The sequence below is a fragment of the Scyliorhinus torazame genome, chromosome 17 (assembly GCF_047496885.1).
Source record: "Scyliorhinus torazame isolate Kashiwa2021f chromosome 17, sScyTor2.1, whole genome shotgun sequence".
NCBI classification, from domain to species: Eukaryota; Metazoa; Chordata; class Chondrichthyes; order Carcharhiniformes; family Scyliorhinidae; genus Scyliorhinus; species Scyliorhinus torazame.
This window is the reverse complement of record NC_092723.1, coordinates 13,742,796-13,765,954: the sequence shown is the minus strand read 5'-3', so window position 1 is coordinate 13,765,954 and position 23,159 is coordinate 13,742,796. Positions and strand designations below refer to the sequence as shown.

The 23,159-nt window shown below is 45.8% G+C and overlaps 1 protein-coding gene across 11 annotated transcripts in view; it reads left to right on the top strand.

Moving 5' to 3' along the window:
* The window catches only part of plekha6 (pleckstrin homology domain containing, family A member 6), a 358,362-nt gene that overhangs the window by 294,384 nt on the left and 40,819 nt on the right, over positions 1-23,159 (top strand). For 8 of the 11 annotated variants that reach the window (XM_072480061.1, XM_072480059.1, XM_072480060.1 and 5 more), the window contains 7 exons: positions 9,401-9,466; positions 15,508-15,588; positions 17,161-17,310; positions 17,633-17,734; positions 18,029-18,143; positions 18,789-18,925; positions 21,060-21,239. In XM_072480061.1, the coding sequence (XP_072336162.1) occupies positions 9,401-9,466; positions 15,508-15,588; positions 17,161-17,310; positions 17,633-17,734; positions 18,029-18,143; positions 18,789-18,925; positions 21,060-21,239 (831 nt within the window). The remainder of the gene's footprint in view (positions 1-9,400; positions 9,467-15,507; positions 15,589-17,160; positions 17,311-17,632; positions 17,735-18,028; positions 18,144-18,788; positions 18,926-21,059; positions 21,240-23,159) is intronic. The other 3 variants (XM_072480065.1, XM_072480064.1, XM_072480063.1) reach the window with 2 other exon arrangements.

The following is a 23,159-nucleotide window of genomic DNA, read 5'->3' as shown; positions in this document are numbered from 1 at the left end:
GCGGACAGTGGGGTTTTGTGGGCAGGGAAGGGTGTCTTTTCTTCAGAACAGAGAAGTCTGATCGATGTCCCAATAAGTATCTTTGAAATTATGGGGTTCAATAGGGTAGATGTAAAGAACATTTTTCCACTTGAGGAGGAGGACAAAATTAATGGCTGAAAATTCAATCAGGAATTCATGTGACTCTTCTTTACCCAAAGAGCAATTTGAATGTTGAACTCACAGAATAATTCAGCCATGATAGATAAACACATGGCAGAGATATGAACAGAAGGACATGTTGATTGGTTAAGTTGAAGTTGAGTATTATAATAATAATCCTTATTATTGTCACAAGTAGGCTTACATTAACACTGCAATGAAGTAACTGTGAAAATCCCCTAGTCGCCACACTCTGGCGCCTATTCGAGTACACTGAGGGAGAATTCAGAACATTCAATTCACCTAACAAGCACGGTAGCACAGTGGACAGCACTGTTGCTTCACAGCTTCGCTTTGTTTCCCGGCTTGGGTCACTGTCTGTGTGGAGTCTGCATGTTCTCCCCGTGTCTGCGTGGGTTTCCTCCGGGTGCTCTGGTTTCCTCCCACAAGTCCCGAAAGACGTGCTTGTTAGGTGAATTGGACATTCTGAATTCTCCCTCAGTGTACCCGAACAGGTGCCTGAATGTGGCGACTAGAGGCTTTTCACAGTAACTTCATTGCAGTGTCAATGTAAATTACTTGTGACAATAAATATTATTATTATTAAAGCATGTCTTTCGGGACTTGTGGGAGGAAACCGGAGCACCCGGAGGAAACCCACGCAGACACGGGGAGAACGTGCAGACTCCGCACAGACTGTGACCCAAGCCGGGAATCGAACCTGGGACCCTGGCGCTGTGAAGCAACAGTGCTAACCACTGTGCTACCGTGCCGCCCACATGTGGTGCATAGACCAGTTAGAATTCAGAGCATCAAAACAGATCATTCAACCTATGTAATAATTGGCTGAAGCAAAGTCATGTTTTAGAAAGAAGCACTTAATTGGCCTTTATTTGTTTGCGGATCCTGGGGTTCATGATCAAGGTGAAGAGCCTGGAGTCATTCCACGCTTATCTTTAAAAGATTGGCTAATGGGCTTGGACTGAGGTTTTCTCATCCAAAGCTTAGCTTCAGGGTAAAAATTGAAGGGAACACAGTTCATCGTCTACAAAAGATGCCTTCCAGTTATTCACAGAGTGGCTTCGGGTTTACACTGATTGCAAACTCGAGCGCAATCTTTTACTGCCACACGTTACAGCCGCTGCCAGCTGCACCAAACCAGAATTTACATTGCAATCCTGCAGCGGCCGAAACCCATGGTTCGTTCTGACCGTGAGTGCTGCAGGATATTTTGATATGGGTTACTATAGTAAATATACTGCATGCCAAACGCATTTCTGAAGTTCTTGCTGTATGTCCACAAGAAGGTGTGTGTTTCAAGTCAATATTATCTCTGACTCGACCATAGTTCTAAAGCCGGCTGAAATATTTGATAACACCACTGGGATTGGAAAACTACTGCTGTTTGGGAAATGCTGAACCATTGGTTAGAATGGGGAATTGAGGCACCATATCTTCCTCATTGACTTAGATTTTTCAACCCCTGTCACTGTAAGATAATGAATTAATAGAACTTTTTGAGCGGAACCTGGGTTGACAACTGGCAAATTTTCATCCACTTGCTGGTTTTTAAACTCGGCACCATTTATTTTGTAGTTCAGAATCTGTTCATTGATTACTGTCCTATTCAATATCACTCCGTTATATATTTATACCTTAATATGAGCACCTTTCTTCAAATTTCAATCAATAATAACCATAAAAAAGACTTGCATTTATGTAGTACCTAATCATATTTCACAGATGTATCAAAGAATAGAATTGCGCAGCACAGAAGGAGGCCACTCGACCAATTGTGATTGGGCTGTCTGTTCGAAAGTGCCATCCATTAGTCCCACTCCCCTGCTCTTTCCCCATAGCCCTGAAAAACATTTCCCTTAGGATTTAGCTAAGTCTCTTTTGAAAGTTACCATTGAACCTGCTTCCATCACCCTATCAGGCAGCGCATTCCAGATTATATAAACCAAAGGGTCCAGAGGAGGTTCACAAGAATGATCCCTGGAATGAAGAGTTTGTCGTATGAGGAACGTTTGAGGACTCTGGGTCTGTACTTTAGAAGGATGAGGGGGGATCTTATTGAAACTTACAGGATACTGCGAGGCCTGGATAGAGTGGACGTGGAGAGGATGTTTCCACTTGTAGGAAAAACTAGAAGTAGAGGACACCATCTCAGACTAAAGGGACGATCCTTTAAAACAGAGATGAGGAGGAATTTTTTCAGCCAGAGGGTGGTGAATCTGTGGAACTCTTTGCCGCAGAAGGCTGTGGAGGCCAAATCACTGTGTGTCTTTAAGACAGAGATAGATAGGTTCTTGATTAATAAGAGGATCAGAGGTTATGGGAAGAAGGCAGGAGAATGGGGATGAGAAAAATATCAGCCATGGTTGAATGGCGGAGCAGACTCGATGGGCCTAGTGGCCTAATTCTGCTCCTATGTCTTATGGTCTTATGGTCCTCACCTTCCCCCATTGTTTTGTTGCTGGTCTCAGTTTATCGAATATGCTGTCATGTATCTCCTCCATTACTTGGTCAAAACCCCTTTGTGACTTTTGAATGCCTCTGTTAAATCTTTGCCTCACCTTCTCTATTCTATGGAAAACAACCTTAACTTTTGATGCAATGAATTGCTTGGAAAAATGGGACCATTATTTCTTTGTGGGCAGCCACTTTCAAGGACAAATGACGATGAAGAAAAATATCTGAGCTCTTTGTTTAGTTGAGTGGAAGATAATTAACTTAAAGTTGTAAAGCCAACCAGTAGCCTGTGAGATAAAGGGTGGGGTCACTAAGTAAGTGACCTACGCCTAGATTCCTCCTGCCTTGGAACAGTCTGCAATCAAAATGCCAATGTGTTGAATAATGAACCACAAGAATGTAGACTGCCAACAAAGAAAAACTCGAGAGCTGCAGTCTCAAAAGTGAGGCTCCCCCAGCCTCAATTAAACCAGGTGATAATGGTGGAGAATTATTTGGTTGAGGTGTGCAGAATTTGGTTGAGGCATTCAACATCCTGAGGGGTGAGGAGAGAGTGGGGGAGAACTGTTTCCATTGGTGGAAGGATCACGAACAAGAGGGCACAGGTTTAAGGTAATTGGCCAAAGAGGGAATATTTTATTACACGGCGAGCGGTTAGGATCTGGAATGCACTGCCTGAGACTGTGGCGGAGGCAGATTCAATCATTGTTTTTACACAAAGATTGACCAATTATGATGATTATTAAGGGGAGAAGGCGGGGGAGTGACACTAAAAGAATTGCTCCTTCACTCAGCGCAGACACAACGGGTAGATGAATGGCCTTCTGTGCTGTAACTATTCATGAATTGTTTTCCCAAATTGTAGATTCCCAATTGTGGATTCCCGCCATTCGCACTTGCGTTCAGTCCTCAGGCTGGCATGTTTTGTTCATCCAGGCTGTGTTGTGCGGGGAAATAAGGAACATATTTTTCTCATCGAAATGTCACACCTGTTGGAAGCAACGCCGTCTCTACTTATCCAACTTTCTATTATGTTTTGGTGAAATGTACATAGCTGAAAACAGACAGCTTCTCCTGCGTAGTGTACTGCTCATTGTACAGTTCTCACTGTGTTGTACATAGCTTCTTCTTTATAACACACTGCTTCACGTGGCGTGTGCACTGTATCGATGTATTGTTCAAACCATGAGTTCAAGAATTATACAAGTGTCATTCCAAATTCCACCCTCATACACACATGGGTGTATATGTGTTAATGTATATATATGTGTCTATACGTGCATTCATGTAATACATGTTGCTCAGCAGACTTCTTCAAGAAAACAAACTACGATAGTGAACAAGACTTTATACGCAGGCTTATTGTCTCAGACAAGTGGTAATGAAGTTACAGAGGACATGTAATAGATGGGAGTGTACTATATTCTTTCCCAGTTTGGTGCGGAGTTTGTTCCTGCTGGTTTTTACTTTTGATGTTTGTTTTATAAAACGCATTTGGATATTTAAAGCAGGCAGTTGTACAAAAGCGATATCTGGAGTCCGCTCTATCCTATCAATTCTATATATTCTTAATATCAGTCTCTGGGAGTATGGATCGAAGATTATGTACTTCTGTAGTACCTGGGGTTAATCATAGGTCACCGATTTCTGGAGGTAGTTGTGCAATTGGGGCATGTTGACAAATGTGTCAGTTTTAGGATTTACTTAAATAGGTGAATTGTGAATAAGGTTTCCTGACCTTCCCAAGTCACTTTGTACCCGAATCGGGATTAATTGATGGCCTTCAGTCCACAAGTTCCTTGCCTGTCCACTTGGCAGCGCTGTTTAAGGGAAAACAGGAGAAAACACTGAACAAAGGCACGCATTGTCCAGATGTTTTTAACGGTGAACAGTGCTAAATGTAGCATATGAGTAATAGCCATTCCTTTCATTGGGATCAGGGAAGTTCTACAAACTCCATGAGGAGCTTGTTCCCCTGCAGTTTTCTGTACTGACAAGAACGAACAATGAAAAACAAAAAAACACCTGATGTACTGGAATTCTACAGAGTGTAGTTTTGTAGTTGGAGTGAATGGGAAATCCATGTCAGAAAAATGAACGAGAAGGGAGCTGCTTCATTAGGATTGACACGATTGGCAGTGAATGAATCCACTGGCTTGCTCGACAGATTCTAGGCCTGAGGGGATTGTCCTACGAGAAGAGGTTGAGAAGGCTGGGTCGATATTCCCGAGTTTGGAAGAACGAGAAGCAATCCCATCAAAACATAAAACTTTCCCACAGGGCTTGACAGGGTGGATGCTGGGAGAGTGTTTTCACCAGCTGGGCGGTTTAGAACTGGGGTGGGCCGGGGCGTCACGGTCTCAGTATAAGCGGCCGTCTATTTAGGACTGAGATGAGGAGAAACGTCTTCTTTCAAATGGTTGTGAATCTTTGGAATTCTCCACCACATAGAGCTACAGATGGTCAATCACTGGATAGATTGAGTTTTATATCTGACTCTGTAACCGGTGCAAGTCTGTGCGTTATCATCTTGGTGCTCGAAATGTTAGAGAATCCCGCCCAGAACCCTCAAGTTGGACAAGCCAACTAACCCGCTCTGCCAATCGGTTAAATCACGGCTGTTCAATCTTTTTTAAAATTAATGTATGGAATGTGGGCATCCTTGGCTAGACCAGCATTTATTGCGTATCCCACATTGCCCCTAGGAGGATGGTGGTAAGCTGCCTTCTTGAACAGCTGCAGTCGCTGAGGTTCGCTAGAGGTATTCCTACCTCGAAGCAACAATCTTTAATACCCATTACCTATCTAAAATCTATCAACGCAGAGCGTTAAAATTTTCAATTGATCCCCAGCCTCAACTGTGTTTTTGAGGGAGGGTTTCAGATTTCTACTGCACAGTGGCACAGCGGTTAGCACTGCTGCCTCACAGTGCCAGGGACCCGTGTTCCATTGCGGCCTCGGGTGACTGTGCGGAGTCTGCACGTTCTCCCAGTGTCTGCGTGGGTTTCCTCCGGGTGCTCCGGTGTCCTCCCACAGTCCAAAGATGAGCATGTTAGGTGGATTGGCCATGCTAAATAATAATAATAATCTTTATTGTCACAATTAGACTTACATTAACACTGCAATGAAGTTACTGTGAAAAGTCCCTAGTTTCCACACTCTGGCGCCTGTTCGGGTACACTGAGGAAGAATTCAGAATGTCCAATTCACCTAACAAGCACGTCTTTCGGGACTTGTGGGAGGAAACCGGAGCACCCGGAGAAAACATAGATTTATTTAACATAGAATTTACAGTGCAGAAGGAGGTCATTCAGCCCATCGAGTCTGCACCGGCTCTTGGAAAGAGCACCCCACCCAAGGTCAACACCACCACCCCATTCCCATAACCCAGTAACCCCACCCAACATTAAGGGCAATTTTGGACACTACGGGCAATTTATCATGGCCAATCCACCTAACCTGCACATCTTTGGACTGTGGGAGGAAACCGGAGCACCCGGAGGAAACCCACGCACACACGGGGAGGATGTGCAGACTCCGCACAGACAGTGACCCAAGCCGGAATCGAACCTGGGACCCTGGAGCTATGAAGCAATTGTGCTATCCACAATGCTACCGTGCTGCCCTGAAAAACCCACGTAGACATGGGGAGAACGTGCAGACTCCACACAGTCACCCAAGCCGGGAATCAATCCTGGGACCCTGGTTCTGTGAAGCAACAGTGCTATCCACTGTGCTACCATGCCTCCCATTGCCCCTTAGTGTCCAAAATAGGTACAGCTTAGGTGGGGTTACAGGGATAGGACAGGGGAGTGGGCCTTGGTAGCGTGCTCTTTTGGAGGGTCGGTGCAGACTCTATGGGCCGAATGACCTCCTGCACTGCAGGGATACTACGATCCTATGATTCTTTGTGTTCAGAAAGGCTTCCTCCAATCACCTTGGAACTAGGCTATGCCCACCTTGCCCTGGATGCTTCCATCAGCTGAAATAGTTTCTCTCCGTCTATCCTATCAACCCCTTCAATCATCTTTAACAGTTCAGTTAGATCGCGCCTTAATCTGCGAAACTCGAGGGGATATGCGCCAATTCTATGGAAACAGTGCTCATAATTGAAGTCCTTGTATCATTTGGGTGAATCTGTACTGAGCCTCTGCCAAGGTGTCGAGAAGTGAACGCAGTACTTGAAACAGGATCTAACTAAAGTTTTATGTGACGGTTTATGGTGCTTTATAGGAGTTCTCAGTTAGTATCAAAACCGTCCTTATATAGCACGATGGTCACAAAATTACAAGACTCCATTCCCAGCCTGAATATTGGAGAGTTGGGTGGGCAGGTCAGTGTTTGCGATGTACATTGCGTCCAATATATCACCGTTGATTTGAATGGCTAGAACACCGGGAGAAACAAATTTTGAGCATGCTGACCTCCTCATCCCACTCCTCGATAGTTCACCCCACGGAGATAGGCTCCACACTCGAAGTTAAGGCTTGCATTTTCTGAGCTGTTTTTTTTGTTGTTGTTGTTGCTGTAAGAGGTGGTCTTATACTGAGGTCGTTTATATTGAGGGAAGCAATGTGTGCGAACAGAAATATGCAGCAAAAGATGTAGATCTGAGGTTGGTCTGAGCCGATCAGATACTCCGACCTTATATCCACCTCTGCCAGGGTGGCACAGTTAACATATTAACTCATTATTTCTGGCTTCCATCCCTGAAAGAGTGATTTGCAGCACAGGAGAGAAAACAAGTCAGAAAAAAGAAATGTCAATGTGGTGGTCTTCACTGACTAAAATAAATGGCAGTTCGGCAATTTAGTGGGCTTTGTTACCATGGAAGTGAACTCTATCGTGACGCTTCCATGTTAAGAGACATTTCAAGGAGCTTTACGTAGCAGAGGAAAAGGCTGGATTGTTATCCAGATTGACTGCGGGGTGAGAAAATAATAACGCAGAAAACAATGTTGTGGAGGAGCTAGAAGTGGGGATTCAGGGTAAAGTTTAAGGCAGTTTTGGAAGGTAGGGAAATTGGTGCCAAGGAAGTGTGATTTAGCATGGGGTGGGGAATAATGGGTGAAAGAATGATCATCATTGCAGTAGACTTATCATAGAATTTACAGTGCAGAAGGAGGCCATTCGGCCCATCGAGTCTGCACCGGCTCTTGGGAAGAGCACCCTACCCAAGCCCATGCCTCCACCCTAACCCCATAACCCAGTAGCCCCACACAACACTAAGGGCAATTTTGGACACTAAGGGCAATTTAGCATGGCCAATCCACCTAACCTGCACATCTTTGGACTGTGGGTAGAAACCGGAGCGCCCGGAGGAAGCCCACGCACACACGGGGAGAATGTGCGGACTCCACACAGACAGTGCCCAAGCCAGGAATTGAACCTGGGACCCTGGAGCTGTGAAGCAATTGTGCTAACCACCATGCTACCGTGCTGCCCAAGGTGAGGAGCAGATCAGGAGTGACAGAAGAGGAGTTCATCAGGAGTAGTGGATGAGGGTCACATCAGGAATGGTGGGTGGGTGGGTTCAGGAACAGAAGAGGAGAGGGTGCACATGGGAAAGCTGAAGGAGATGAGGTGGGTCTAGGTCATGGAAAGACTTGGGTTTGAGGAGAAGGAGGTTCAAACTGGTCTTAGTAATGTCCTGTCTGTGGTGAATGCATCACTGTAAAGACACTAGGGGTTAATGTAGGTACACTAGGACTGAGTAAACACTAGAGGGAGCACCAGAGACATCATGACACACAGACATTCAACCAATAGGTCAGTAAGATAGGACACGACCAATGGGCAGTCAAGACACACCCAGAGGTGGCACTACCACAAGGGGGCACATGTGCTCTTTCTCTTTCTATAGGCGACACTCAGAGACAGGGGCAGATCAGAGCATCACACCCACTGCATGGATTAGAGCAGACTAGTTAGTTAGATTGAGTTACTATAGCAAGATCAGCAGGAGAGTCAAACTCAAGTAGGAGAATTGTTAACTGTTCAATAAATGTGTTAAACCTATCTCCAAGTCTGAACCTTCCTTTGTCAGAGCGCACATCAAGGAAGCAGCTTATGCTACATGAAGAAGCAGAACACAACACTGTCACTGACCGGTTACAAACATGCAGAACGCAAAAACAACATCAGATTGTGTTAATGATTAGTATGCAACAATTAGGTTGCTGCAGATACAATGGCTGGTGTGTAGTACGGATGTACCCAAGAGACTGGTTTAACCTAATAGGTCAGCCTCTTCCTGGAAATGACAAAAACCTCCCAGTAGTTTGTTTCTGCCCCTTTAATAATATGACCACGCCCATCTAATACGCCATTGAAAAGGTGGGATCAGTTTCCCCCCCTGTCCACCTACCCCTCCCTTGGGCCCTGCATCTCCCGTTGAACCTCCTGCATTCAGATCCCCGGGGTAAGCCATGTTAACTCAGATCGTTTGGAACCCTTGGCAAGGAAGTAGAGCAAAGTTCTCCTGATCTGGGTCACTCCGTTTGCTTTCTAACTGTAGCTATGGTTATTTCTTGATCTAACTGTGGCTTTGATGGCCCTGTTAGCGAGCAGAGCATGGTATTGTGGGCTCGGCTTGCTCGTGGGGGTCATCAAGCAAAGCAGGGCGGAGCGAGGGAGCACAAAGACCTCCGAATAAAATAATCCAGAATTGGCAGCAATAAGTTGTAGTTGTAGAGGTTTCTGTGTGACAATCCATTTAAAATCCTGATGGATATGCACTCCACACAGCAAGGTCAGAACCCTTAATGATTACTGATGTTTGCAGGTTCCATATCAGGACAGATATCAGGATCCACTGCAGCATTACAAGGTCGATGAATTGGAGATTGACGTAAGTTGAACAAATTAATTACTGGTCTCCTTAAAAAGATTATTGCTATAGTGCTCGGCTTTGAAATGACTTGGCAGCAAGGGTTTATCAGGGATGGGATTTTAGCCATGGAGGACACTTAAATCTGCTTGGCAACGGCCTGTCACTTTGGCGAAAGAGCAGAGAGAAGGGGATAATTGCAGAACTTGAGGCAAAGAGGGGAAATATAATCCAATGGGAACAAAAGTCCGGGATGTTGGGGGTCAGTTGGGGGGATCATTTCCAACAGTAAAATCTGCCCCATTTCAAAAACAGGCAGAAGCGTTGGTCGTTTTACACACACCTCTGTTTTTCTTTCCTCTTCTGCTTAATCTGAAAGGAAATAAAGTTTTACGCTCTATCTCAGTTGGTCAATAGGCTGGTCATTGCGTAGACCATTTATACAAGATCTAAGGTTCAGTCCCACTGAGGAAACTGATTAAAGCTGGCCGGGACGTGAGAACAGCTCTCAGACTCCCGAGACTGAGGGCTGGGGGACAGTGGGCGGTGGGGAGCGTCTAGTGTTTGCCCAGGGTGTTTGCTTCCATTTGTTATCTAGTGAGCCTTCCTTGGGTAAGGCAAGCATGTGGCTATCATAGCATCAGGCCCAGTAATGAAAGCCCCACAGTTGAACAACCTGCTGCCACTCTTGGCTTTGCCTCGCAGATGAAGAAAGTTGAGCCGTCAACCATTAAGTTCGAGCCAGTGCCTTCAGGAAATGAGCAAAATCTGAGTGGTGGGGAAGCAAGATGATTTTGTTTACCTCTGTTTAACCTGCACTTCTCCCCACTCCCATTGTGTGATGTTCCTTGTTGAGTTTCTCAGGATGGATTCAAGTTGTAGAGTAGCCAAAGAACATCAAGCTATGTTATCAAACAAAGCTAATTTATTTACATTACACAAATTATGATTCAAACACGTTGCAAGGTATTAACTAATAAATAAGACTATACTTGTGCTACAGAACTCTATACTACGGATCCATCTAAATTCATACCTACTCCAAGCTTCTCCTTACTGCTTCTTACACCTTCTCCCAGAGGTCTGAGAGGCATTCCCTTTTATAGGTCTGCTCCCCAGCTCCACCTGGTGGTAGAATATAGTATCACATTAACTCTTAATGTGCCAGACATTACTCATAATGTCACACATTGGACATAAACACAACGCTAACTGAGCGGGTGAGAGTTCAGTCTGGTGACAGGCATCTGGGGATATTAGGGTGTGGGGATGATAACTATCTACGCCGACAGGAGCAGAAATATCAAAATTATCGGAATTGCTGATGGAGAGGAGAGTTAGGCAGGGGGTATAATAGGCAACCAATCCAATACTGTCAGTTACTCCCCAAATCTGAAACATTATCTGCACCATTTATAGTCACCCACCGAAAGATACATAAGCGTATACCCTTTTAAAAAAATTTATTTTATTACAGACACGGATAAAAACAGGTTACAACCAATAAAAACCCGAGAAACACACTTCCCAGCAATCAACCATACAGTCTGTACAAATGCTTCCCCCCCCCGCACGCGCGCGACAAACAGCTCTTCAAGTACGGTCACAAACATCCCCCACATTTTCTCAAACCCCTCTGTCGAGGGTTTGAACAACCCCAGTGTTCTTCAAACTTTTTTTCCGGGGACCCATTTTTACCAACCGGCCAACCTTCGGGACCCACGCCGGCCGACCTGCGCGACCCATTTTCTCTTACCTTGTTTGCTGCTGACAAAATGGAGGAAATGGTTTTGGGTCCCTTTGGCCCTCGTACACGCTCCTCCAGTGTAAACTGTTGGATGAAGGTGAAGTCTTCCGGTATCGGAAAGTATGGAGTCTCCATCTGTCCAAAGTTCTGAATTTTTTTCCTGTAAAATTTTATCAAACAAACCCCCCCGAACTTGGAAAAATAAAATACATAAAATGAGTAAAATAAATGAAAAAAATGAATAAAACTCCCCCAAACTTGGAAAAAAAATAAAATGACTGAAATAAATGAAAAATATCAAAATTAAATGAATAAAATAAATGAATAAATGAATAGAAACCATTACAGAACTTGTAAACCAAAAAGTTGCAACCGTTTAAAAAAGAATAGCGGCCGCACTGCGCATGCGCACCCGATTATCGGCGGGCATGAGCGCCGATCATCATACGTGCGTGCGCATTGCGGCCAACTTTATTTTAACATGTTCGTGGCCGCTTGCAGCCGGTGTTATGAAACGCCGGCTGCTGCGTGGGGATTTGCGTGATCGGGAGCGCCGAGGACAATGGCTCCGCGACCCTCCCGACACCCACCCGTGATCCACCCGCGAGTCACGCCCCCGACTTTGAAAAACACTGCCGTAACTCATACTTCTCCAACCGCAGGAAGTCGTACAGGTCACCCAACCAAACCGCTACCCCCGGTGGCGATGCCGACTGCTACTCTAGTAAAATTCACCGCCGTGCAATCAGAGAGGCGAAGTCCACGACGGCCTTCCTCCTCTCCATGAGCTCCGGCTTCTCTGAAACCCCAAATATCGCCACCAAAGGGTCCGGTTCCACTCCCTCCTCCACTGTCCTAGCTAAGATGTGGAGATGCCGGCGTTGGACTGGGGTGAGCACCGTAAGAAGTCTTACAACACCAGATTAAAGTCCAACAGGTTTGTTTCGATGTCACTAGCTTTCGGAGCGCTGCTCCTTCCTCAGGTGAATGAAGAGGTATGTTCCAGAAACATATATGTAGACAGATTCAAAGATGCCAGACAATGAAATGAAATGAAAACCGCTTATTGTCACAAGTAGGCTTCAAATGAAGTTACTGTGAATACGAGCATTAGCAGGTGATTAAATCTTTACAGATCCAGAGATGGGGTAACCCCAGGTTAAAGAGGTGTGAATTGTGTCAAGCCAGGACAGTTGGTAGGATTTGCGTCAATGCCAGATTCATCAGTCGCATTCATAAGACAGCCCCGAAGGTCACCCAAGCACAACACAATGCCATCCGCGCTCTCAAGACCAACCGCAGCATCGTCATCAACCCAGCAGACAAAGGAGGGGCCACTGTCATACTGAACAGAACGGACTACTGCAAAGAAGTATACCGACAACTGAACAACCAAGAACACTTGGTTACACTTGGAACAAGTTACCCGCAGATCCGACCAAGGAACACATCCGCCAACTTAACAGACTGATCAAGACCTTGGATCCAGATCTTCAGAGCACCATACGTGCTCTCATCCCACGTACTCCCCGCACTGGAGATCTCTACTGCTTCCCGAAAATACATAAGGCCAACACACGAGGCCGTCTTATCGTTTCAGGCAATGGGACCCTGTGTGAGAACCTCTCTGGCTACATCGAGGGCATCTTGAAACCCATCGTACAAGGTACGCCCAGCTTCTGTCGCGACACGACGGACTTCCTACAGAAACTCAGCACCCATGGAGCAGTTGAACCAGGAACATTCCTCGTCACAATGGACGTCTCGGCACTCTACACCAGCATCCCCCATGACGACGGCATTGCTGCAACAGCCTCAGTACTCAACACCGACAACTGCCAATCTCCAGACGCAATTCTGCAACTCATCCGCTTCATTCTGGATCACAATGTCTTCACCTTCGACAACAAGTTCTTCATCCAGACGCATGGAACAGCCATTGGGACCAAATTCGCACCCCAATATGCCAACATCTTCATGCACAAGTTTGAACAAGACCTACTCACCGCACAGGACCTTCAACCGACGTTATACACCCGATACATCGATGACATTTTTTTCCTTTGGACCCACAGCGAAGAATCACTGAAACGACTACATGATGACATTAATAAGTTCCATCCAACCATCAGACTCACCATGGACTACTCTCCAAAATCAGTTGCATTCTTGGACACACTCGTCTCCATCAAGGACGGTCACCTCAGCACTTCGCTTTACCGCAAACCCACGGATAACCTCATGATGCTCCACTTCTCCAGCTTCCACCCTAAACACATTAAAGAAGCCATCCCCTATGGACAAGCGCTCCGTATACACAGGATCTGCTCACACAAGGAGGAGCGTAACAGACATCTACGGACGTTGAAAGATGCCCTCGTACGAACGGGATATGGCGCTCGACTCATCGATCGACAGTTCCAACACGCCACAGCAAAAAAACGCACCAATCTCCTCAGAAGACAAACATGGGACACAACCGACAGAATACCCTTCATCGTCCAGTACTTCCCCGGAGCGGAGAAACTACGACATCTTCTTCACAGCCTTCAACACATCATCAATGAAGATGAACATCTTGCCAAGTTCATCCCCACACCCCCACTACTTGCCTTCAAACAACCGCGCAACCTCAAACAAACCATTGTTTGCAGCAAACTACCCAGCCTTCAGAACAGTGACCACGACACTACACAACCCTGCCATGGCAATCTCTGCAAGACGTGCCAGATCATCGACATGGATACCATTACACGTGAGAATACCACCCACCAGGTACGCGGTACATACTCGTGCGACTCACAGTTGTCTACCCCATACGCTGCAGGAAAGGATGTCCCGAAACGTGGTACAGTGGCGAGACCATGCAGACGCTGCGACAACGAATGAACGGACATCGCGCGACAATCACCAGGCAGGAATGTTCCCTTCCAGTCGGGGAACACTTCAGCAGTCTAGGGCATTCAGCCTCTGATCTCCGGGTAAGCGTTCTCCAAGGCGGCCTTCAGGACGCGTGACAACGCAGAATCGCCGAGCAGAAACTTATAGCCAAGTTCCGCACACATGAGTGCGGCCTCAACCGGGACCTGGATTCATGTTGCATTACATTCATCCCCCACCATCTGGTCTGCAAAATCCTACCAAATGTCCTGGCTTGACACAATTCACACCTCTTTAACCTGGGGTTCCCCCATCTCTGGATGTGTAAAGATTTAATCATGTGCTAATGCTCGTATTCCAAGCATTGTCTGGCATCTTTGAATCTGTCTATATATATGTTTCTGGAACATGCCTCTTCATTCACCTGAGGTAGGAGCAGCGCTCCGAAAGCTAGTGACATCGAAACAAACCTGTTGGACTTTAACCTGGTGTTGTAAGACTTTTTACTATCCTAGCTAAGACCGCGAACACTCCCGCCCAGAATCTTCCCATTTTTCGCAACCCCAAAACATGTGCGCATGATTCGCTGGACCCCGCCCACACCTCTCATACTCCTCTGTTACCCTCTGGAAGTACCCATTCACTCTCGCCCGAGTCATATGCACCCTGTGCACCACCTTAAACTGTATCAGGCTCATCTGGACTCAATGTATCGAGGGATGACAGACAATACTGCATGGTCCAGCCCCTCACTGACACAGTTTGAAACTGCCTGAAAAATATTTTTGTTAAATGTATCCCTGCCCGATGGTGAAGTCTGGAACTAATCACAGATCCTTATCTTGATAGTAGGTTTATTCACAGGATGTAGCATTACACATCTCTACCTCTTACCCACTAACGCTCTAATGTCCTAGCAGTACCTTTTTATAGACTTTTCAGCAAACGAACAAATGAATTAATTAAAGAATGGTCGAGGTACTTTAACTAAAACCAAAAGTTTGAATGGAAACTTATAAAATTAGAGTGTCGTTACCGGGGCTGATGATGCACTCCAAACCCTGGAGCATCCCCTCATTGCCTCAGTGTGCACAATGCACTCTCTTGCCAAGGCTCCTGGGCATGGACATAACTGCGGAAGTCCCTTTTTGCATGCACTCAAGATACTTAATCAGTGTATACTCTCCTGCAGTTCACCCTTAACAAAAATACAATTAATGTGACATTAACAATCTTCACCCAATCTGATCATTTATAGCAGGAACTATTTCCGTAGAGAAACTTGTCAGCTTGTCGAGTGAGCCAATGTCGAGCGGGGTTATTTGATTGTGTTCTGATGCCTGCAAGGTTTGCAAATGTTTGGCTCAACGCCAATCTCTGTCAGAAGTGTAACTGAAAGTTCACATCATTTTCCTTATTTTTCTCTGGGCGACAGAAATTACTGGGAAGGCTTTGCGAGCAGAGCAAGAACCAACGGGAACAGGAAAAGTGGGTCCTGCAACTTCGAAAGGAGAAGGTACTGTTAATGCTTTTCACACCCTGGATCCGGTGGTGTCCTTTGGTTGTTCAAATTAATATTATCAAGGTTGTAGTGTTGCTACAAAGAAGATGCAGACTTCGTACTAAATCAAAGCTAATTTATCTACACTATGGTATAAATTGTGAATTCTTAAGTATGCCGGAAAAAGAATTAGATTAAATAATTACAATACACAGAACTACTGAAAAACACAACTGTCTCCAACCCTCTCTACTAACTCACTCCCAAGATCATGTAGACCACCCTGTGGCACATGAGATGTGCTCTTACTCCATCTAGGGGCTGGATGCTGTAATTACACACTACTCTACATGATCATTCATATATACAAAGATGATATACTCAATATCATTACAGATACTCTCCTCATTTTCACCATCTAGAATCAATGCTATTGGAGGCCGCTCACTCCGTATAGCCCTTCATGCTTTATCTGCCCAGTGTCCTGGTAATTTTCAACATATCCAGGGATCGAAATGTATTTGGTTAGGTTGTGGGTCCCTGGCAGGTTGACCTTGGAGGCCGTTGCAATAAACACTTCAATAGGTTGTGGTTTGAGGCTAAACAAGTTTGTTAAGCAGTAAATGGGCAAATGAACGGAAACAGCGATATATTATGGAGCTTTGACAAAGAGCCATCCAGGCTCGAAACGTTATCCCCGCTCCCTCCCCACAGACGCTGTCAGACCTGCTGAGGTTTTCCGGCATTTTCTGTTTTTGTTTCAGATTCCAACATCCACAGTAAATTGCTTTTGTTTAATATTACCCATCTATTGTACTCGCCAACTAAACTGTTTCTGCTTGAACAATCAAAAATGACAAGCAGTCATGTCAGCTGTGTTAAACTGCAAAATAACCTGAATATTAACTGTTGGTCTGCTATTTTGTCCAGGGAGCCGTTATGCTATCTTACTCGATGGGCCGAATGGCCTCCTTCTGCGCTGTAATCCTATGATCCTATGATGATTCTATGATACTCTTTCTACCTAGTTTACTCTTTCTCTGCCCTCCTCTCTTTATCTCTCTCTAAATATCCCTCGTTCTCTCTTTACCCTTTTCTCTTTCTCCATCCTCTCTCCCTTTTTTTTATATCTCATTCTCTCTCTCAGCTCCAGGCAGATTCCCTATTTTAAATATGACAGAGCCTGCATGAACTACAGCAAATAGAACACATGACCAAAAGCAAAGTGTCTCGGGAAATGCAGGATCGTTTCTCCAGCAAGGTGCAGTTAGCAGAGGGTAGTTACATAATACAAATGATGTGTGTATATTTCGTGTCGTCACTTATAGCAGTGTAGTCTCCAGGCATGAATATTGGGGAGAATTACCCAATCACTCCACTCTGGTTGGAGCTTGTTTGGCTGCGCAAGGCCACACCATATGTATTGCAACTGTGTCCTTTTTTTCTATTGAAGATCTTAAATCTCCCCTCTGACTCCCATCCATCCCAGAAAGCTGACTGTAGCACTCACTGTGTGTAAGCATGAAGAAGGTGCGTTTTTACATGACAGTTAAACCTGATGCAACGCGTTTTCCTTCTTTCCTCCAGGAATCTCTGGAAAATGCCTTGGAAAAAACCCACCGGGAGATGGAGATGTATCACAACCAGCCTGCCTACACTGAGAAACTTGTGCAGAAAAAGGAGTCGCTACAGAATCAGCTGATCAACATTCGCGGGGAGCTCTCGCAAGCAACCACGGTAAGGGGGGCAGTGTCACACCAAGGTCACGAGGGAAGCAGTGGCACTTTACCTGCAAGGCTGGACTGCCCTGGCATTTGAAAGAAGCTGGGCGTTTGTCCCGTCGAGTGAGTTGAGAAGGAGCACGGGGTCTGCAGACTGATGCAGGCAGTGGCGTGTTGCTGGGAGCTGATACCTTGCCTGGTTGGCTGGGGGGGGGGGTTATAAGGCACCCATTAATTACGGAATGTACTTGATTATTTATTGATTCTTTAAGCGTTGAGATAAAAAAAGGTATTGACTTGTGTTCTGGTCCTGCTTTGTGCGTTGCATGCATTTTTAGGCCTTTGCAAACACAAAGATGGAGTGCGATGCCCTCAAAATGGAACTGTCCATCATTCACAATGACTTATGGGAGCAGCTGAACGGCCCCATGGGAATGCAGGTAACACTGCCATAAAATCGTTAGAAAAGGTAAACTGGTAAAATAATCAATTATCTTCCACGCTGAGGAAAAGTTGAGGAAACAAACAAAAGAGATTAGCCCATTCATCTTCTCACCCAGCCTAATTCCTCCTGATGAAGCCGAACCTGAACAATCACACTCTCAATCATCTTGCATTTCGCTTCATAGCACTTTCTGTTCCCGTGGAGGAAGCTAATCGAGGGTTTGGTTTCACTTGTTGGATGTTGAGGCCTGGTAAACAAATCTGACTTGGGACGTGTGTCAATCTTTCAGGACGAGCTGGGCTACAAGCACATTCAGAAGGAGCTGTGGAAAATCCAAGACATGATGGAGGGACTGCGAAAGACCTATCCCGACCGAATTACAACGGAACCCGTCAAGCAGAATGGTACGGCATTCCCGGGAATTATACATGGCCGTTCCATTACTCTTACAGTCAGATAGCGCGGGGGGAGTGTGTTGGTGAAGGGTGAGCTCACTGCTGGCCAATATTAATATACAATAGAATTTTTATTATTTGTCACAAGGATGCTTACATTAACACTGCAATGAAGTTACTGTGAAAAGCCCCTAGTCGCCACACTTCGGCGCCTATTCGGGTACACGGAGGGAGAATTCAGAATGTCCAATTCACCTAACAGCACGTCTTTCGGGACTTGTGGGAGGAAACCGGAGCACCCGGAGGAAACCCACGCAGATACGGGGAGAACGTGCTGACTCCCCACAGACAGCGACCCAAGCCGGGAATCGAACCTGGGACCCTGGGGCTCTGAAGCAACAGTGCTAACCACTGTGAGGGATAACCAATTTACCAACTCGCTTCCAAAAATACTTCAACAGTTGCTGACTTGCCCCTGAATTCAAGACAAGAGCTCCTATTGCAGTTGGGTAGCGTGTGTCTTATGGACCCTGTTTCAAAATCCATGGAATATTGGATAGATTATATGCATGGGGCGGGTTGGTGGAAAGAATATTAATGTTAAATTATAGTTGAGTTTGTTTTTCCAATCGCAATTCTTTTGTCTTTCTGCAGTGCCCGGTGCCCAGATGGGCACCTTCAGCTCAAACAGCCCTGCCAGCCCCCTCAGCTCCAACAGCCTCATCAGTCCCATGAGTCCCTTCTCGCCCATCTCCGAATCGCAGTTATCAGCTCAGCAAATAGCCAATGAGGTAAGCGGGGAGAGCAACACGGTGATTCCCGACCCGTGACGGACAAACCTAAACCCGATTCATCTACTGGAATGCCGTGTTTTGATGACATTGCTAAAGCTCTGGAAAGGACGGCGTACTAGAAGCTAATTGTTATTCGCTTGTCTCATTTCCATCTGGCTGTTTAACAGCCTCACGTGTTCGGATTCAGTTCCCTTATACTGCTAACCAGTGATAATTGGTGTTCAACCAAAAAATGGAAAAGTAATTAGAATGAATGAGATATCAGGCCTGACATAAATTGTAGTTAAGACCTTGTCTTAGCAACCGGGTCCTGATGTTGAGATATCCTCTTGTATCTTACAGATTTATCGTTAAGTAGAACAGGTAAACATTCAAACAATCTGCAACAGATGATGCACAGGGACCAGCTGAAGGGTTGAGGTGTACAAGGAATCAAGGGCTAGGAAAATGCCATTTGGCCTATCAAGCACACTTCTGCCAATCGCAGATCCAACTCTTATCGCATTGAACCTCCTGAAGGAAAGTTAAGCCTAGATACTTCTTGATGGCCCAAAACTAATCAAGCAAAAAAAACAATGCTGATCCCATCTCTACGTTTCAACGCGGCCTGCTGTCCCCAAAGTCATCATTGATCTTCCCGACCCCCCCCCCCCACTCCCCACTCCCTTCACTCCCCACACCTAGCAACAGAGGACCAATTCACCGTGTCCAGTAAATTGTTTGTTATCTCTACTAATTGTTAGAGCCCCTGCGGTACAGGGCCAAACATTGAATGAGTTGATGGTCTCACCTTCCACTGTTGCTTGTCCACTTCCATCACTCTTGTGAATGGGGAATGAAAGATCCTTCTAATGGTGATTGATTTTGTGTCCTCCGTTCATAAGTAAACCAGGATATACGAGAGCAAAGGAGCATAAGAAAGAAAACAAATCAATTAAAGAGTTATTGAAGAAACAAAGGAATGGAATGCCGTTAAAGAGGAACTAATCCCAATCCTGTAACAAGCCAAACAGCAATTGGGCAAATTATCCCAGCGTTCCTGGGGTGTATGTCACCTTTTAATTCTGAGTCTGTACAATATTTTGTTGGCAGTCCTCCAGGTTACTCTTGTGTGTTTTTGTTGTACTAACAGGCAGGAGACTGGATGAGTAGTCTGCCCTCTCACCTCCAATACCTTGGTCAGGATTTTGGTAGGGATTTGTGGGGCCTACCCAACACAAAATGATGGGGTGCACGTTTCCTTCACCTGTGTAAGGATGGAATCAATTTGCGGGGAAACAGTTCCAACCCAATTTCTACTGGGAATCAGTAACCACGCCACGCACATTAAATTGGAGTGCAGAAGCTCTGGACATCGTGAAGTGGTTCCAGAGGAACTGCAAGGTTTCCGTCTCCATTGATTTATGCCCCTGTGCTTTTCCATTTCTGTTTTCTACGAAAAGATGAGATCCCTGGCACTGTCTTATAGAAACTTGGACGAGAAGTCCTGGGGGGTGGGTGCCAACATTTGCAAGGGTTCCCCACGTGAAAGAGTCTGAAAACCGCTGTTGCCTGGCATGTTAGGAAGCCACTGCTTGTAGAACATGTTGCTAGAGAGTGGGAAGCAGCTTTACTCCGAACTGGCTCGTGCAATACTTACCTTGTGCTCCAACTGGGTTCAAAGTTGAGGATTGTGTGAGCAACAGTGGAGGCACGATAATTTGCCTAGGCAGCATTCTGCTGACCTCTGCCCAGTGAACACAGCTCAGAAGCATGGAGGGTGGGTGACGGTTGAGGATAGAATGAAGTTCAATTGTAATGCCCCAGTGTTCAAGTAGCCACGTACACTTTGTGGCAAGGCTTGGAACACGATGACACCAGGTGACTGCCCGGTGGCCAAGAAAACAAACCCCAGGATGTCAGCAACCTTCAGTAAGAAAGAAGAAAAGTGTTTCGAGTCCCATGCCAGCCACCATGCACATCAATGATTAAAGATTCGCCAAAATACAACCCAGGTTTTCAGTATTATGAGCTGCACCCTGTAGCTTCATTTCAAAGGGGGAGGCCCTCTAAAGACTAACGTCCTCTTACTCACTCACTGTCTTCCTGGCTTTGCAGTTACTCTTTATGCTTTGCTCGCTCTTTGTCTCAGGAAACCCGCCCACCTCGACCTCCCCTTCCGCAGTCCTACCTACCGCAAGGGCCGTTGCCCGTAGTCCCTCCACTTCCCACTGAGAGCAGCCTCTGGGCCTACTCTATCGAGGACATCTGGGAGCAGGCGGAGAAAGGGAAGACAGCCTTGGACATGAAGAGAATTGAAGGAGGCACGGCAGTAAGTGGCTGGCCAGGCCACTGTCTACATCAGTCCCAAGTCTTGTGGTTTCGCATCTGTTTCAGTCCTGCGCATGTGATTCTGAGGCATGAAATAAGTAAGATACAAATGAATGAAATGCAGCACGGGCCCTAAGTTTTTAGTCAGGTAGGTAAGCATTTGATTGCACGGACATGGCACAGTGATGTTTTGGCCCAGTATCTCTGTATAACCCCAAGAAAGGTTTGCTATACACAGGGCAATGCCGACTCTTTAAAGTTCTTAATGTGATTGCAGACTATTACTTGGAGAGTCACTCTGGCATAACAACAATGACTTTCATTTATATAGCACCTTTAACGTAGTAAAACATTCCCAAGGCGCTTCAAAGGACCGTAAGCAAACGCAAATTGAAACTGAGTCGCATCAGGAAACATTGGGAAGAATGAACGAAAGCTTTGTCAAAGCGGTAGATTTTAAGGTGCATCTTATAGCAGGGAGAAAGAGAAACCGAGCGGTTTAAGGAGGGAGTTCCGCACACTAGAGCCTCGGCAGCTTAAGGCAGTGCAGCGGGGGGTGATGCAAATCAAGAATGCACCAGAGTTGGAGGAGTGCAGAGAGTTTGAAGGGGTTGTACGATTGGAGGACGTTACAGAGTTAAGGTGATTGTGAGGTCTTGGAGGGCTTTGAAAACAAGGATGAAGAATTTAACATTGTGGCATTGCTGGGTCAAGAGCCAGTGCAGGTCAGAGAGCATAGGGGTGACAAATTTGTAATCGGAAACTCCTTATTTCATGCCTCTTTGTTGTAGCCAGTGTGTTGTAGTTTGGTGTATTCCTTTTGAACTTAATATGTGACTTATCAAACGTTGGGCTTAATATCATACTCTACCATTGCACAGGGCGGTTCGATCTGTTTAGTGGGGGGGGGGGGGGGGGGGGGGGTCACTGTACTGGGTGTTGCTCACTACATTTGAGATGTATTGGCAGCGGCTCATCACCAGATCATCACCAATGGTCACTAGAGGTGGGAGGCCAAAAGAACAGTGCAGTTGTCGACTTTATCCAACACTTTAACAGTGCAGTTGTCGACTTTATCCAACACTTTATCCAACACAGCTTTGCTGCTCTTCCTCCACTACTAACTTCTGCCTTGATAGGAACAGAATAAGATGTGCAGGGTAGTGGCTTGGCCACGCTAAAGTGTCCCTCAATTAGAAATTGTTTTTTTTTTAATATATAAAATAAATTGGTCATCTTTAGAAAATGGTAGTGGGCGGCCTGTAAGGTGCACAGACACTCTATAGATTAGCAAGTTGCTCCACTGCACAATCGGCAAATTTCACTTTACTTGTACACAGAGTGGAGGTTGATAAACCAAAGGAAATAGTTACCACTGAGTGAGATATACAGGTGTCCTTTCTCGGCCAATATTCGGCCATCAGAATTGGACTTGCTGCAGCAGAGGGACGCACTGGGTTGGAATGCGATCGTTTTTGCTTTGCGAAATGTATTTCTTGTCCAGTTCAGTTGGGGAGAGGAAGGTCTCAAGTTGCCAAAGTCACCCCGTGAATCTTGACAATGATTCTCAGCAGTGGTGATGCTCCCATGGTCAAATAGCCAAGCCTAATACTATAGCCTTGACACAGATCCATTTCCGACAAGGGTCAATGGATCAAAGGCTGATTGTTGAGTACCCCCCCCCCCCGGCTTCACCCACCCCAAACAATCCAGGGGCACTGATAGCGATAGCCACCTGGCACTCGGCTGCCATCAACTGACTTTGTCCAGACATGTGTTGAACTGGTGATCTTCCTGATCTGGATGGTTCCGCCGCCACTCATTATGTACCCTGGGCAAGGGTGCTCTCTTCCTTTTTCACTGCATTGATGGTCTGAGTCTCAGTGTATTTGCACAGGTGGTAAGGACTATGAATCCTGTC